A 17,725-nucleotide genomic window follows, 5' to 3' on the forward strand; every position below is an offset into this window, starting at 1 on the left:
ACGGGACCTGAGTAGTGCTTGGGTAGCTCAGATAGTAGAGCACTTGCCCGTGAAAGGCAATAGGTCCCGAGTTCGAGTCTCGGTCCGGCACACAGATTTAATCTGTCAGGAAGTTTCATTTCAGCGCACACTCCGATGCAGAGTGAAAATCTCATTCTTCGATAGCCTGTTGTTACTAAAATTTTTGTTTCTAAAACTTATCTTGGCTTACGTAAAATTTTTCAAAATCTCAGCATTACCCAGGCAGTGCTCTGTTTGGGAGAAACACTCGTGCAACATTTTAACTTTCGGTTTTCTTGTACATTATGGGACTGACCCCTTCCGGTAATTACATGATGATGTACCTACAACATTCTATAAAACTTTCAAGAACTGCAGCTTCTCATTTTTTTCAAAAGTCTTTGGAGTCTATATCCACCACATCTTTCGAGTTTGTTTATACATTGTTTCCACCAAATCGACGCACATATTCAGCAGAAAAAAAATTAAGGTCCAACGTCATGAATAATTTACCTACTCTGTATCTGTGTAATGGCATTACATATATAAACCGTTCTGTCGACGCTCGAGAAGAATACATTTTCAGAATAATGTTACTTTTGTGTTGTAACTGACGAACGAAAAATGAAATCCGATAATATGCGTATCTTGTCAAGAAATTCCAAGCAAGCTCGAATTTTTAATGCTTCCATCACACGGGAGAATCAGGGCATGAGGAACTGTGTTTATACTGCTACCACCATTGATACTTTCAGTCTGTACCTTTTCACCTTGTGCGACAGAAAATAGTGTTAAAATGCTATTAATCATATTTATCCTCAGTTTGACATAACAGTATTTCGATATTGAAATAACATTCGCGTGTGTATAACAGAGGGACGTGCAATCTCCTTTGCGAATGAGCAAGATGAGCATTTCGTATGAAGCAACTTTAATATCAATTTAGAGACTTTCTAGTTTAGTTAGATGAATTTGAGATTTTAAAACATCCAATTGTGTTGTTACGCAACATATTCTAAATGCAAATACAGGAGGTAAGGTATTTGCTGTCACGTTTATTTAAAAGGAACATTTGTTTAATATTTTTGTTGTCCAAAACCGCAGAAATTTCGCAATGTAGAGTTTTACAGCTCATCTGAAATACTATACCCGTATTAGGAAGTTGTCTATGAAATTACTTTTTTCGTGTATAATCAGCTTCTCGATATCAGCTAATGGATATATTTATTCGAGCCTTTAAATTTTAGAGTTTGAGAGTGGATGTTGTTTTTATGTTTAAGAAACCAATGCTAGAATCGGTGCACGTATCCGTTACCTTTGGTTCAATGTTTCAGGTTACAAACTATGATAGCAGCTAACAAAAGGAATGTCAAGGCAACTTTGCACCGCACGTGCTTCTTGCGCTGTCCCATATCCAGTTCGAGCTCGTGCGATCTGCTGTTCCCACAAATAGCCACGTCGCCACTCAGTATGTGCAGTTGGGTGCTGAAACGTTGTCCGTTGACAAATTCCTCAAGGTATAACAGCCTTCACGACCACACTCGTGCAGAACGCGAGAGCTACAGCTTTTTTCAGTCTGATTTATGGATGTGCCAACCGAAAAATATTGTCCATGTAAGGCATACGTCACAAAGAACAATGGGAAAGGCATATTTAGTGCCTCCCGGAAAAGTTCCAGTCAGCCTCCTGCCTTCCAGATGAAATCCACCGGACAAAAGCGCCTGCGGAATGCGAAAGGACAGAGGTCGGAGTTGACGTCGTGGCGTCACAGGACAGGCGACCACAATTCAGGCGGCGTGTTTGTGGACGCGGCGAGCTGATAGCGGGACACGGGCTCGTGGTTCGTGGCACGCACGTCGCGCTTGGGACCGACGCTAATGTAATCAGATTAATATGCATGAACCGCACATTTCTCCAGGTTTCGTGCGGCATCTCGACAATGTTCATTAATAATACAGTATTGAGTCGGATATCTTTGCACAATCACCATTAGATATGTTGTATTTCGCTCTACTCAACAAATGTCTGGCTGTGATGCTTCTGGTGTTTTAATTACGATACGAGTTCTGAAGTAGAAACAGCTCTATGCTGAATAGTATCTACAGAGGGTGGAACTATAGAAAACCATAAAAACCATATATTATCATGACAAGTATGATGCAAGAAAACCACTGGCACTCCAAACAGCTTCTAGTCACCTCGGAATGGATAAATACAGGTCAGTCTTATACCATTCTTCCTAGTGTAACGACGATGGAGAGGGATAGTGAATACTCAAAGTTATCTCCAAAGTTGACCTTGTTGTTGTTGTTGTTGTTGTTGTTGTCTTCAGTCCTGAGACTGGTTTGATGCAGCTCTCCATGCTACTCTATCCTGTGCAAGCTTCATCATCTCCCAGAACTTACTGTAACCTACATCCTTCTGAATCTGCTTAGTGTATTCATCTCTTGGTCTCCCTCTACGATTTTTACCCCCCCACGCTGTCCTGCAATACTAAATTGGTGATCGCTTGATGCCTCAGAACACGTCCCTACCAACCGATCCCTTCTTCTAGTCATGTTGTGCCACAAACTCCTCTTCTCCCCAATTCTATTTAATACCTCCTCATTAGTTACGTGATCTACCCATCTAATCTTCAGCATTCTTCTATTCTCTTCTTGTCCAAACTATTTATTGTCCATGTCTCACTTCCATACATGGCTACACTCCATACAAATACTTTCAGAAACGACTTCCTTACACTTAAATCTATACTCGATGTTAATAAATGTATCTTCTTCAGAAACGCTTTCCTTGCCATTGCCAGTCTACATGTTATATCCTCTCTACTTCGACCATCATCAGTTATTTTGCTCCCCAAATAGCAAAACTCTTTTACTACTTTAAGTGTCTCATTTCCTAATGTAATTCCCTCAGGATCACCCGACTTATTCGACTACATTCCATTATCCTCGTTTTGCTTTTGTTTATGTTCACAATGGGTGAATAATACTGAGATCTGTTGACTGTGGTGGACAGGGAAAACGAGACACTTCATTCTCGAGCTCACAAAACCAGTACTGGAAGATGAAAGCTGTGAGAACAATGGCGCCGTCGTCTTGGAACACAGTGTTATCATTGGGGAATGAAATTTTATGGTGGATGGAAGAGATCAGCCAAAATGATCACATAATCCTTGGTAGTAACGCCATCTTGCAGATTAATCATGGGGTATATGGAACAGCAAGATACGGATGCCCAACTCATCTCATCATCGAATGTCCGCCATACTCTTGGGACGTAAACTCGGCCAGAAGAAACAATGTAAAACAACACTAATCCGACCAAATGACACCCTTCCATTGATCCATTGTCCAGGTTTTACAGCTTCGGCACCACGTTTTCCTGTTACGGACATGTGCATCACTGATGACTGATTTTGGAATTCCAGCTCACTTTGTCATTCTCTGCTTATGGAGCTCTGTTTTGGTGCTGAGAGAGGTCGCGAATGCGACGTTCCGATCTGCAGTGACGTTTGGAGCTGTCGTCCTCTTTATTTTTCGTCTCAGTCCTCTTCTGTATGCGGTAGAGATCTTCGGTTATGGTGCCTCTTCAAACACTATACATTCTGGCTCCTTTGGTTACAGAAGCACGCACAATATGAGCACCAACAACTTGCCCAAATTAACTTCTCTTAGCTCCGACAGAAAGCACTCAGAACTGTACAGAACATGACTGACACTTGTAGCGCATGAAAACTTTGCAGAAGTGTCGCTTGCGGCTCAGTACAACAGCGCAGCCTGCGGCCTTGACTAGTATCAGCATTTATGTTCAAGTAGCCATTTTTTGCGGTGTTTCCACATTTTTGTCCAACCCCTGTAAGTCATCTGTGTGATACAAAGCTGGGAGTTACTAACTCTGCATCCTGGCTTTACATTAAAACTAAAATTATTTCTCCACGAAGCACTACGTCTGACTCCACAGCCGAAAGGTGAGTGTGGCTGACTGCCTTGCGGAGTATCCGGCTTCAATTAGCGAGGAAGACGGCGCGACTGTGCGGGGCTCACACAGTAGACGTCGGCGGCTCAGATCTCCGCCCTACCTTCCACATTTCAGTTTCCCGCGCTTTCTCTGAATAGCAAAGATCAGAATCGCTTGTGTTCAGGGGTTGATAACGGAGATCCAGTTTCGTGAACAACTATGTCCTCTATGGGGATACAATCCTTTCATCTACATCTACGTGATTACTCTGCTATTCACAATAAAGTGCTTGGCAGAGGGTTCAATGAACCACCTTTACTTGGTATAGTCTGCTGTTTACTCGGAAAACTTGTGATTTGCTGACTGTCGTGTTATGTTTTGCCATATAGAAGAGGTCTGTTTTCGACAGCTGGGCGGACATAAAATTCTGATTCTGATACCTACTGTCACCTGTACCTTTAGCAATGTCATTTGTATATGAAACTGATAAATATGCCGTTAGACCTATTATTTAACGTGAATTAAGTAGAGAGAAATTTTCGCATTACTAGTTAAATACATTTCGAACTTAACGGACTGGAAGAAAGCTGTTTTTGTACCTACTAATTCCACTGTTTCAATTACATGGGTGAATTGTCTGGTGTATTAAACTGCATCTAACAAGACGTTTAGCAAGATTTTAATTAAAAGTAAGTTATGTGAGCAATGTTAGAGAAACATACGAGAGGATCTGCAAGAAATACTACTCGTTCATGGTATATCTTTGCGTGAAAATGCCAAATAGACGAATATGAAGATTTCGGTAGCCACAACTTAAGGTACGACTACTATTTTGTAGAACATCGTGTGGTCGAACGGTTTACACAATTTTTAACATCCTTAAGACATGAATTACGTAATAAACATGTACTGTTACATGAACGGACAGCCGCAGAAATCAGCCCGGCGGCAAATTCTTACCACAGAAGCTAGCATTTTAGGGGGGACCTGGCAGGCGTACAGATAGTTAGATGGATGACTAGAAAGGAGCATTGTGAGTGCAGGCAAAAATCAGAAGACATACAATAGATTAATGACAATGGCGGATGTACTTGACACATGGACATGAAGAAATTAATACGAGAAAGGAAAAGTTGGAGGACAATATCACGAGCTGACAGACAGAAGTTTGAAACAGCAAAGAAAAACTGATTTGGTCTGTAATTTCCAGTGAGTATTACGTAAAGAAAGCAAATCATTGTTATGATGCTAGCCTTTACATCAGATCTGAAAATGGTACACTAGCAAGCGAACAGGAAGAAATGTATAATGACACGAAAACAGTAGAAAGTTGGCGATAAAAGAGCAACACATGAGACTGTTTTGGAACTGAAATGATACGCTAGCAAATAAGATCATGGTTGCAAGGAGATACAATGAGAATCTATGAAACGATTTCGCAACTACGCAACAGAGTTATACGTACATAGTTGGTGCTTTGTTCAGTACTCAGGCATGCAGGTGACAGCTGTTGTAATAACAGAGTGTGTGTTTCTTTGTCTCGGATGTCACGGTTTCCTAACGTAAAGATACAGAGACAGGTGTTGGAAATAGAGCTCTTTTTAAGTACTGTTGGAGAAAAACAAATTCCGAGTGATTATGTAAGTGAAGCAGACACTATCTCACACTACGTGGGACAGAACAGACCGCACCGCTTGGAGGCCAAAGATCAGTGCCCGTGGCGTACATCACATCTCAATTACGTAAGTGACAAAGGCTTTCATTCTACACTCATCTCCGCGGCGTCCCCTAGGAGCAAGGGGAACGGGAACAGCGGCTCCAGGCCGTGTCCGGCTGAATGGCTGCCCCAACCGCGTCTACAATTGCTGAGATGATGCTATTACGCGACGAGCCGGCACTTCCTCGTTCGCCATACCGTTTCGTAACTGGTCACAGGCTGCTCCCGTTGCGTAAAGGAAGACCGAAGGCACTGCCGTGCAATCCCCGGACCTGTTCTCTCTTCTATGGATGCTAGGCCGCTAGCACGCAGGCCCATGTTAGCTGGAGAAGCAAACAGTGAGCAATCGCCTCCTTGTATGACATGGTGTGGAACCATAATGCATAGTTACCAAGTACACAGCCATTGTACAAGAAACCATACTGTACAGAATAACGCAAAAATTATCTAATTTTGCAATTTCCTGTTGCGGTGATTGTAATTTCAGGGTAGAGTTTTATCCTTAGTTGGAGGATAAGCTCATCAGAGTTTGAAATGCCCGGGAGAAATTTTTCTTTGGCATTAAAGATTACCCAAGTCAGTCAAAACATATTTACCGCAGCAAGCCCCGTCCCAGTGTAGCAACCCTATACCTTGGGCCACAGGCTAGACCTGCAGTGAACTGCGCAAGAGAACTCGTGATTACGTAGTGCCCGCCAGTCACCCATCGTTTCGTAAGTCCCGCGACGAGTTTGGCGTTATATAAAGCTGTCGCGTGCATCTTCCTGGAGGTATTGTTGCTGGGCCCACCGTTCCAGTCCCAATGCTGATCGTGGAGCGTCTAAAAATGCTGCACTGCGGTACTGCTACTCACATTATCGTCGAAAATATCTCTGCTGCGATAGAGGCGATGAACTGACAGTGTCATGTTTTAGCGGCTTGTAACTACAACTCGCCGCATTTTCGCTAAATAATAACGGTGTATAAAAACAGTAACAGAACACAAGTTTCTTCCAGTTTTATGTACATCAGCAATCGTTCCTTCATAAATGGGCGAGCGAGTGAACTCAGGCTCGTTGGCGTGAACCGCCGTAGGGGTTGACAGTTGATGACGAGACGGGAATTACAGACTATGAGAAAAATGATTTCTTTCACCGTAGGAACAAATTACTTCTTTAAAAAAGGAAAATTTCTGCCACGAAAGCACCGCATCTTTTTTGGAATATTTGCTGCAAATCATTACGTAACTATCCAGTCAGCGCTGCTGACCTGTTCAGAACTTGGCATTTCTAATGTAGCGCAGGTTACTCAAGACAGGCTAACAATGAAGAAGACACGCTATTGTTTGACGATGTTAAAACACACACACACACACACACACACACACACACACACACACACACTACCGTGAAGATCGGGGAAGGCTAAAATGATGTCAAAAATGACAAAGTCAATTGAGAAAATTTGTTTCCATATGAATCACGGGAGGTGCAGAGGAGTGGTTACAAAGAGATTGGCACCAGCAAGGCGTCACGTTGGCTGTTTGTAGCGGAAAAACAAACGCAACCCCACTTCTTCGTCTCCGGGCGCGGGCTTCCCAGTGCTTCGCAGTAACGGTTTCGCCTAACTGTGCGCGTTTTCGCGAGCGCACGGGCGAGCGCCGCAAGGTTTTTCTAGGTAGCAGGCGTGACGACCGTTCCTCGTCGCCCTGCCGCAGCTCCTGACTCAGGGGACAACCGCGTTGCCCACAGCGTCACCGGTGACACATGGCGCGCCGTCTGTCAACACCTGCTACTCATGGTGCCAGAGAATAGTCTAACCGCTCGTTGCCTAGGAGACATGTGCATGGTGCCGATATGACTCGAGGTAACAGCTCACTACACAGTGCTCTGCTGCAATACACTTAAATCTCAGATGCATATTGGAAGAGTCTTTCATTCTTCATTCAGCAGAAATTCAACACTACTTAAAGCAAGGTGAAGATTATTTCCAACACAAAATTCTACGAAGCATTCATTCTAGGTGTAACGCAACGATAAATGCATTTATTAAAACTACTTCCATCTACGCCTGAAACAAAGGTGTTCTTCGCTGCGTCAGGATCTTGTTACGAAATTTCAACCATAAATTTTCTCCTCCGAATGCGTAAATATTTTGTTGGCGTCCACCTACACAAGGTGAAATGATCATCATAATAAAATAAGAGAAATCAGAGCTCGCACGAAAGGATTTGTGTTTGTTGTTCCAGTGTTCGAGAATGGAACGGTACAGTAGTTGCTTAAATCTGATTCGATGAACCCTCTGCCACGCACTTGATTGTGAATTGCACGATAATCATGGAGCTATAGTTGTAGACATTAACGACAGTTTAGTAAACAACTGCTAACATGAGGAGATCACTCACTCTTCTGTCTTTCTTATTCTCAGAATGAGGTTAATATATGAAGACCAAATCATCTGGCACTCTTGTTTGAAAATACGTAGACTAGGACTTTCTCGCAACTCAAATAGACTACTTTTCTGCACCAGAAGCTGTAACAAACTACCGTCCCGTCATTCTGTCATTCGTCTCACGTGTTGACCAATACAATTACGAAACTCAAGAATACTATATTTTTCTGTGTCTTACTTTTATTCATTACTCACCGGCTGTTAGAAGAATAAACTTTCTGGATTTCAATTTATAACCGCTCTTTCTTACGCAGACAGACTGATTTGCATGTTCATATTAGGTCAATGACATGTGGTTGATGTTTCTATTACACATTCGTCCCAAACAAGCCTAGTTTCATCTTCTGTTCTCGTTGTTTGTGCACCTTCGATGTGTCCGACCTATAGGAATTCCACAGACTCGAGCAAGATTCTATCGTAGTCCGCACAGGCGTCTTGTAAGTAATTATCTTCGCGAAAGAACTGTGGCTTTGTCTTACCAATCAACGCCTGTCATTCGCTTTTCCTACATCTGACGCTACGGGATCGTACCAAAAAGTGTTTTGTGTGATGATGACGGTGACCGCGGAGATCTGGTGACAGTACAGTGAAGAGATGAGAACGGCGAGGCAGGCGAAGCTACTCACCGATGACGAGGGCGTCGTCGTACTTGCGCAGGGCGGCGGCGACGTCTTTCCGCGCGAACAGCTGGTTGCCCTGGTCGCGGAGCCGCGCCGCCGCCAGCTCGGCGGGCCACCACTTTTCGGTGAGCGCCTGCACGAGCACGTTCACGTTCACGTTCGCGTCCCTGGGGGCGGCGGGGGCGGGCAGGCGCAGGCCGCAGCGCCGGCACGGCCGGCCCGCCTCCCGCACCGTGCACACGCGGCACAGGCTGTGCCCACACGCCAGCGTCACCGGCGACACGAGCACGCCCTCGCAAGACGGGCACGCGAACGGGCTGAGTTCAGGTCCCGCGGCCGCGGCGCCGCCTCCGCCCCCGGCCGCCGCCGCGCAGCCGCCCCCGGCGCCCACCGCCGCCTCCAGCAGCGCGCTGGCCAGCTGGCGGACCCGCCGCCGCGCGGCCGCACTGCCGTCGCACTCACCGCCGCTCATCGCTTCCGTCGCGGCCTTTGCATCTGTCACTGACCGCCCGGTTTCCCTGCTCCCACGCCTGTGTCGCCTACGTGGTCGGTGCGCACTCCTCACTCGCCCGGCACTCACCACCAACTAACTGCGCGCAATCTTGCTCGCACACTGACTGCCTCGCAGTGAACGACTTTACGTAAGCCGCGCCCGTGCCCCCTCCAGGTCCCCGCCCTGCGCATGCGCCGTGGCTCCGCGCCGCGCAGCTCCTGCTGCCGCCGGCTTCGGGCACCGTATAACCACCTCACCGGCTAAATGTGGGTGCCTCCGCTCACATAACGCCTCCCATTTGCGCTACTTCTCCTCGTCCGCACCCAGCTTTACATAAACCAAACCGGCTATTGTTGCCAACAGCGCCCCGAACAAGCAGGCGGCTCCCTATCACCAGTTTTCCTCTTAAAAAAAACCCCAATCAGCAACAGAATCATTATTGTCGTTCATTCCCTTTTAAGGAGAAAGCTAAAACACAGTTTTCGTGGTATTTTATTCTGTCTTTCTTTTTTCTCCCCCAGAACTTCTCAGATATTCGCCCTGTTTCTTTTTCCTCTCGTCTGTCCACTTCCTTCCTGTTCTATTTTTGCCTTTCAAAAAATGGTTCAAATAGCTCTGAGCCCGCATCTCGTGGTCGTGCGGTAGCGTTCTCGCTTCCCACGCCCGGGTTCCCGGGTTCGATTCCCGGCGGGGTCAGGGAGTTTCTCTGCCTCGTGATGGCTGGGTGTTGTGTGCTGTCCTTAGGTTAGTTAGGTTTAAGTAGTAGAACTTAGAGCTACTTAAATCTAACTAACCTAAGGACATCACACAACACCCAGTCATCACGAGGCAGAGAAAATCTCTGACCCCGCCGGGAATCGAACCCGGGCGCGGGAAGCGAGAACGCTACCGCACGACCACGAGCTGCGGACTATTTTTGCCTTTGCTCAAAAGTTCTGTTTTATGATTTTTTTCCCGTATTCTTCCTTGTCTGTCATATGTTCTGTGGAGATGTTAAATTTCTTTACGTCTTCCATGATTTCGTTTACCCAACTGCTTTTCACTGTATCAGTTTGTCACTACGTTAAAAATCTTCTTAATCAGTCTGTTCGTTTATCCTACGTATGTATCCCAAGAACTTCGCCCTTCTTGTCTGGAATCGTCTCCGTTTGTTCACACAGATTATTCCTGAACCGGCTCACAGGTTTTCCTCAGTATTTTTCTTTCTTGTTTTTTCCATCTTCTTGATTTTCGTTCTTCACTTGATTACTGTTTTTTCTGAGGCATACAATGCGTCTGGTAGGACGTCTATAGTGCCTGAATATGGCACTGATGGAAATACTTATTTTGTTGTAATGGTTCCGTTTAAGTCTGTATGCATTTCGAAGTTTTGTGATACTTTGTTCATTGAACGTCGCGTTTAGTCCTCTTTTCTGTATAACGTCCTCCACATATTTCAAATTTTCTACTTGTATTCTCTTTCCATACTTCGTTGCCTGTGGGTGTCTGTCTAGGGATTTTGTGTCCATGTATTGCGTAGTCCTGTTATGGTTGAGATTTCATGTAGCGCCGGCCGTTGTGGCCGAGCGGATCTAGGCGCTTCAGTCCGGAAACGCGCTGCTGCTACGGTCGCAGGTTCGAATCCTGCCTTGGGCATGGATGTGTGTGATGTCCTTACGTTAGTTAGGTTTAAGTAATTCTACGTCTAGGGGACTGATGACCTCAGATGTTAAGTCCCATACTGCTCAGAGCGATTTCTTGTAGCGTGTCTACAGCTTCTGTGGATTCCTTTCTGTTATATGCTATGATGGCTACATCACCAGCAAAGCCTAGACATTTCATGCTGACGGTTCTACCCTTGTGTTTCCCCATGTTAACATCATTGGTTTTTTTATCCCATGTTCTGACTATTTTCTCAAAAACTTAGTGAAGTAGAATGGGTGAACATCCATCTTCCTGTGTCACTCCTGTCTTGACAGTAATTTAAACTTAAATTTGTACGTAAATAGAATGAAATCTGTAACTGTCTCGCTAATTTTATGAGCAATGCACTTTTCTGCATTATTCTAATAACACAGTTCGGTTTGGCATGAGACACTTTAGCAAAATGTTGTCCTTATCAGGTGTGCAACTACTAATTATCCATGACTTTGTATCACTTCTTCTGCGTAACTGCAATTTTTGTTATTAGATTACATAGCGAAGTTTTGTCGGTTCTCCCAAGAAATCTACTGTGAGTTGCGATTCAACATTTTCTACTTCTGTATGGCATAAATTCCGTTAAATAACGTATAAGTTATTTGTTGTAAGAACATACATTCCAGTTCCTGGAATACAGACCACTGAATAAAACCGATAATATCGTATGTGTTTATAATGGAATCAAGTTGTACTGATAGTTATTGTAATCACCAGGAATGCATCATATATTCACACATAGTTCAATTATTATTAAGGAATGCCCAAGAAATTTACAAGTATTTGTTATAAATCATTATTTATACCACACAACCGAAAAGGAGATAGCTCATTAGTTCATATTCCCTGAGTCTAATGTAGGAATGTTTCATCAAATAAGCTGTATGTTTCCAGAGACCTTTTCAAGTCTCAAATATCTATGATGTACATATGCCCACAGATGTGAAAAATGAAAATTTGTACAAGGCCGGAAATGCCAAGTGGATTGAGGGGTGAATGGGACTTTGGACTGAGGAGGAAGGCGTGCTAGGATAGTCCGCGCAGTCGCGCAAAGGCAATGTGCCAGGGTCGCGGAGCGGTCAGTGCATCTACCTAGTGGGAATGTTTCATCCCTATAAGTAAGACCAACAATTCGTTGTAATTCGTCCCTGGGCCCGAGTTAGACCTTTGGGACACATTATCCGCCTGAGGGGCTCGCTTCTGCTCAGTGGAAGTTACGTGAGACGTTTCTGAAACGTAATTATGAATTCTCTGCTCGGGGTTCTATTCTCAGTCCAAGTCTGAACTATTTTCACTCTGATTAACAAATATCTTAGAGATTTATCTGCTCCAAAGAGGAGGAAAACTTCCGTAAGACTAATCCTTCGTGTACACAGACACTTCCTTCTGTCCGCGATGGTCTGTGCTCTGACATGTGATCGATGGCAATACAGAGCGGCCTTGTAAGTTGCAGTCCCACAAAGCAACAGCCTATGCTCTGTAAACGGCAGAAACAGACAGGCGTCAAACACACGCATGAGAGAACATGACGATGTTTAGGTTGTGGGCTGCTCAACTGCGCGGTTATCAGCGCCCGTACAAATTCCCAACCTTTGCTCAGCCCAATGTCGCCACTTTCATGAGTGATGATGAAATGATGAGGACAACACAAACACCCAGTCGTCTCGAGGCAGGTGAAATCCCTGACCCCGGCGGGAATCGAAGCCGGGACCTCGTGCTCGGGAAGCGAGAACGCATGAGAGGTATTTTAAGCGATCTATGACGTTATGAAAAACAAGTGAAAATATCTATGAGGAAGCTTTTGCTTAGGTTCATGAACTAGTTTTTTAGTTTCTCAAAATATCCATTCCTCAGAAAAAAATTGTCTTCTCATCAGCGCCGGCCGAAGTGGCCGCGCGGTTAAAGGCGCTGCAGTCTGGAACCGCAAGACCGCTACGGTCGCAGGTTCGAATCCTGCCTCGGGCATGGATGTTTGTGATGTCCTTAGGTTAGTTAGGTTTAACTAGTTCTAAATTCTAGGGGACTAATGACCTCAGCAGTTGAGTCCCATAGTGCTCAGAGCCATTTGAACCATCTTCTCATCAGCGTTTCACTTTAGAATATAATACAGTACATATATGAATTGTACAGCTACACTTACTTATCATTCAACCCATTACAAACACCCTCCAAAACTTATTTTAGTTTAGCTAGAATCATAACGGATATAACAATGTGGTGCTTCAAAGATATAAAGTGGACATTGTGAACTCCAGCTTTAAAATATTTCCCGCATCTTCTGTATTCGTGAAAGTGTTAACATAGTAAAGAAATGGAAGCATGCAACTACAGATTATCCTATCTATGTCCAGGAAACCGTTCTTGGTTCATTTAATTATGAAACGTCCCCTTAGAAAAATTATACATGACTGTGCTTAAACTGACACCCAATATTTTTTTAGCGCAACGCAATCTGACTTTCAGTAATCCCTACAAGAGAATGGCCCTGACTAAATTAACCTATACGTTTCACAAATCACTTACCTCACAAAAATCTTCGTTACTCGAACTACTGCAATACGGCGAGCGCCACTACAGCCAGCTAAATAAAAGATTCAAACTACGGAAGGCACTAACTACTGGTAGGCATAGTTAGCAAATGAAAGATTTTAATAGAGAACAACCAATGTATTTACCTTAATAGTCATAATATATATAGCAATTCATGACATCCATTCTTACAAATGTACTGTTTCTGATGGACACACCGCCAAATTATCCATTCTAAAAAATCCGCCATCTCACTTCCCCACATCCACCACCGCTGGCAGCTCGCCTCCAACTGCACAACGCTACGCGCTGTTCACATCCAGCTGCCCAACGCTACAATGGCAGACAACAATGCAAACTAGCCACAGACTGCACACAGCACAGCCAGTGATTTTCATACAGAGCGCTACGTGGCGTTACCAATAAGAAAACCTAAATAGCCTACTTACATAATGCTCAATTGCGCTGTCGTTTACGTGTTTCCCACCCGTTGCAACCAGCCATATGCTGTCTAATAGAAGGTTAGTAGGTTTCAACCAGGAAGGCAAAGCGATATGTTAGCATGCACTTCCTGATGTCCAGATCGGGTTAAATTCCAAACGTCACTGTAGTGTGTCTTGGTGTGAGGGTGTGTGACACTGTTGATTGTGATCCATCCGTCTCGTAGCCAGGAGACGACGTCAGCGATCCTCTTCGTGGCATACGAGGAAAAGGAAGGGAAGATGGAGCTTAATGCCCGTGCAACTACGTGAGTAGCGGCTGAGCCAAGCTAGAATTCGATTATAAGGGCAACGAAAGGATTCTTCCGTGACCTTGTTGTAGAGATCTGAAACATGGTGATTCTAACTAAATCATTATATGATTCTGGCGTCTCAGTGACCACAGTATTGAAGAAGAGTAGTCTTATCGGCTTCTGGTTTCATTCTCTCATCATAACATCACCTTTAATACTGTGAAAGACGCCTGTTCATTCAGCACTTTCACTTCTTAGCACTATATTTTGCTTCCCATGACCACTGGCGCAATTTTAGATATTTCGGTAGTCAGTTTATTTTTGACCAATGGGAATCGTTCTAGGGTTGTGGACCGTTAGGTCCTTCTTGAATGAAAGACTGAAAGAGTATTCGCTCATCTAGTCTACTTTCTGTACCGGGTTTGGTTGGATGCTTGTTGCTGGAGCCGTCCTTGGATAGGAGACGACCTTTGTCTGGTGGAGGTCAATGCTGTTGTGGAGATTCTACAATAAATAAAGAATTGGGCGCACCCATTTCAGTGTGCCTGCCGTTGTGACGCTTTGTTAAAGTGGCGAGGCTATACTGGCATCGCTTGATTGCGATTACTCCGCGTCTAGGAACTGCGCTGTGTGCCAGAGCGTAGTGAAATGGAAGCTCATAGGTTGTTCATACTTAATTAATTGGAGGCCGTTTGTAGTGCCGTACATTATCTTTTCACTTCACTGTGCTGTGAATTCAAAGCTGTTACGCCCTCCTGAAGTATAAAATAGTTGCTGCTCGTTCATAAACCGTGAGATGATGAAAGGATGTTAAGTCCTCCAAGGTATTCGTGTGCACTGCCGGATCCAGTCGTCGAAGGTCCACGATATTTCGGGGAACAGCTGTCTCGCCATTGTCAGGTGGTGATTCCATCAGCACCACCTAATGATGGCGAAACGGTTGTTTGCCGAAACATCGTGGATCTTCGACGATTCGATCCGGCATCACGCCCGAGAAACTTGGAACCAACATACACGCCGGTAAAGCCCCAGATCAAATACACTGTAATTCCTTATCAATTTACTTCTTTTGGATTTTTTCGAGCTATCCCCTATCATTCTTTGTATTATGTCGCCAGATTGTGGCACGGTGCATGGCCGTCATATTGCTGAATCTTGCGGCATGGCTCCGCGATCCACAAATATTCAGGGCGTTTTGGAAATCAAATACTGAATTCCGATCCCACAAGAAACTAGCAATAAGCATGCTATTAGGTTCCAAATTCAGCCAAGGTAGGCCGACGGATGCTGGTTTGCCGAATGTTGTTTGTTATATATCGTGCGGATAGATTCCGCACATTAATATGATATCATATAAAATGATAGTCGTGAATTACACTTTGGCCCTCTTAGTTTAATGGTCTTCATTGCACAGCTAGATGCTGTAGGCAGAGCGCTGACGCATGTTCAATTTGTTTCACTGCCTTTACGAAACAGTATTCACTGTGCGATGTCCAAGTATTAGCTATGCAGACCTATTTCCGCTGCCCTAAATTATGAAGGTATATAGGCGTGTGACTATTCTATTAACCTCTACGAGCCGGATAGCGTTTCCAATTTTATTTATTTATTTTTTGCGCTTGAGAACTGTACATTTTGCACAGCTTTAAAGTTTCAGAGCTTGATTATCACTGCTTACGGAAGGAGTCTTCGCTTTTCATCGCAATATACACGTCTTTCAACCGTGAACGCTATACCCTATACCATACAAGCACGCGCGACAGCCATTTATCCTGCACAGTTACACTTGAGACAATACATCCACACTGTAACTAAACCACCAATTCATAATAAGGAAGAAAAACCTCTCGAATAATGCGGTTTGTCTTCCCCTATCCCTCTCATCACCACATTTTCCTGTCAGCATCTTCACGGCTAACATTATCATATGATTTATCTTTTACGCAAACACTACACGTAAGAAACAAAATATATCTCTTACAGGGACATTGTTGCAGTTGCATTAACGAGAGACAGTTATCAGTACTGAAGCGGAAGAAGCACACCAACGTGTCGTGTAGCTATTTCGGGCTTTCATAAGAGGCTTCGACGAGAGCGTTTTTTTTTTGGGGTACGCAGGCAGTATGCACCACAATGGCGAGTTACCGCACGGGTCTGTCCTCAACGTTATCCCCAATGCTGTCTTCCCTCGGTAGTGAGCGAAGTGGACTCACAATCGGGAGGATGGTCGTCCAAACAACCAACCATCCATGTAGATTTAGGTTTTCCATGATTTCAATGAATCGCATAAGCCGAATGCCGGAATGGTTCCTTTGAAAACGAGACGGATAATTTCTCTCCCATCCTATCCCCCAATCCAAACTTGTGCACCATCTCCGAATTTGTGCACCATCTCTAATGACCTTGAGGTTGACGGGATGTTAAACACTAATATATCTTCTTCGCTCCGCCTTTCCCCCACCAATTAACATTACTGCGGTGCAGTTTCCTTACCCTGGCTTTCATTCCTGACGGGGCGTCATTCTATACCAATCGTTTGATATAATCAAGATTATGAAAGCACTGCGTAGATAAGTTAAAGATTTTGATTAGGAAGGACAGATAAAAAGTGACCATGTGATTGTTAATCACATATCGCGGTGGACGTGTTGACACAAATGAGGCGTGACTTATAACATTAAAGGTTGTTGTTCGTGTTACACTTTCTAAGAAATTAGTACTGACGCAGTACATCTGCAGTCTGGAAAACATCACTCTCTAGAAGGAAACAAACAAAGGTATGTAAGAAGCAGACTAGCGTTCTGAAGAAAAACAGTGCCTTAATTAATTATATTTAGTAATGCAAGAGTGCGAGAAAGAGTTCCAGAATCCAAGACCCTCAGCAGAACACATAAATAGAAAAGCGGACAACAGAAAAACCATAAAAGCAGGAGCTAGAAATATCTGAAATGTGGTTTCACAAACGTGTGCGTCGAATCAAATGACAAACAAAGTACGAAGTAAACAAATAACTGGTAAGAGGGACATGAAAATAAAAACCATTCTGCACACAGAAATGTATCTATATTTTGGTAAAACTGTGTTTATCTTTGTTGATGTTCATGCGGAAGGAACTACTTTCTGTTGTTTTCGCCGAAACATTTTTGTGAATGAACAGAGAATGTCATTGTTTTAAAACAATTAGCGATCTAGGCTTTCTATTTTTTTTACTAATGTAAAGTCCCCTTAGAAAAATTATAAATGACTGTGCTGATGAACCTCTTACGTTATTTGATTTTCAAACGGCTGAGCAAAACTGAACGTACTCAGACATTTCTCTCTTTACTTATTCTGATCGTCACTAAACTGACACGCAATATTTGTTTTAGCGCAACGCAATCTGACATTCAATAATACCTACAAAAGAATGGCCCTGACTAACAATAACCTATACCTTTTATGAATCACTTACCTCACAAAAATCTTCGTTACTCGAACTACTGCAATACAGCGAGCGCCAATACTGCCAGCTAAATGAAAGATTCTAACTACTGAAGGCACTAACTACTGATAGGCATAGTTAGCAA

At 43.9% G+C, this 17,725-nt stretch overlaps 1 protein-coding gene across 1 annotated transcript in view; it reads right to left on the reverse strand.

Annotated features, from left to right (window-relative positions):
• The window catches only part of LOC126099814 (LON peptidase N-terminal domain and RING finger protein 3), a 186,371-nt gene that overhangs the window by 166,194 nt on the left and 2,452 nt on the right, over positions 1-17,725 (reverse strand). Inside the window, exon 4 of the mRNA XM_049910609.1 lies at positions 8,734-9,075. Coding sequence (XP_049766566.1) covers positions 8,734-9,075 — 342 coding nt within the window. The remainder of the gene's footprint in view (positions 1-8,733; positions 9,076-17,725) is intronic.

Source organism: Schistocerca cancellata, chromosome 1, assembly GCF_023864275.1.
Source record: "Schistocerca cancellata isolate TAMUIC-IGC-003103 chromosome 1, iqSchCanc2.1, whole genome shotgun sequence".
NCBI classification, from domain to species: domain Eukaryota; kingdom Metazoa; phylum Arthropoda; class Insecta; order Orthoptera; family Acrididae; genus Schistocerca; species Schistocerca cancellata.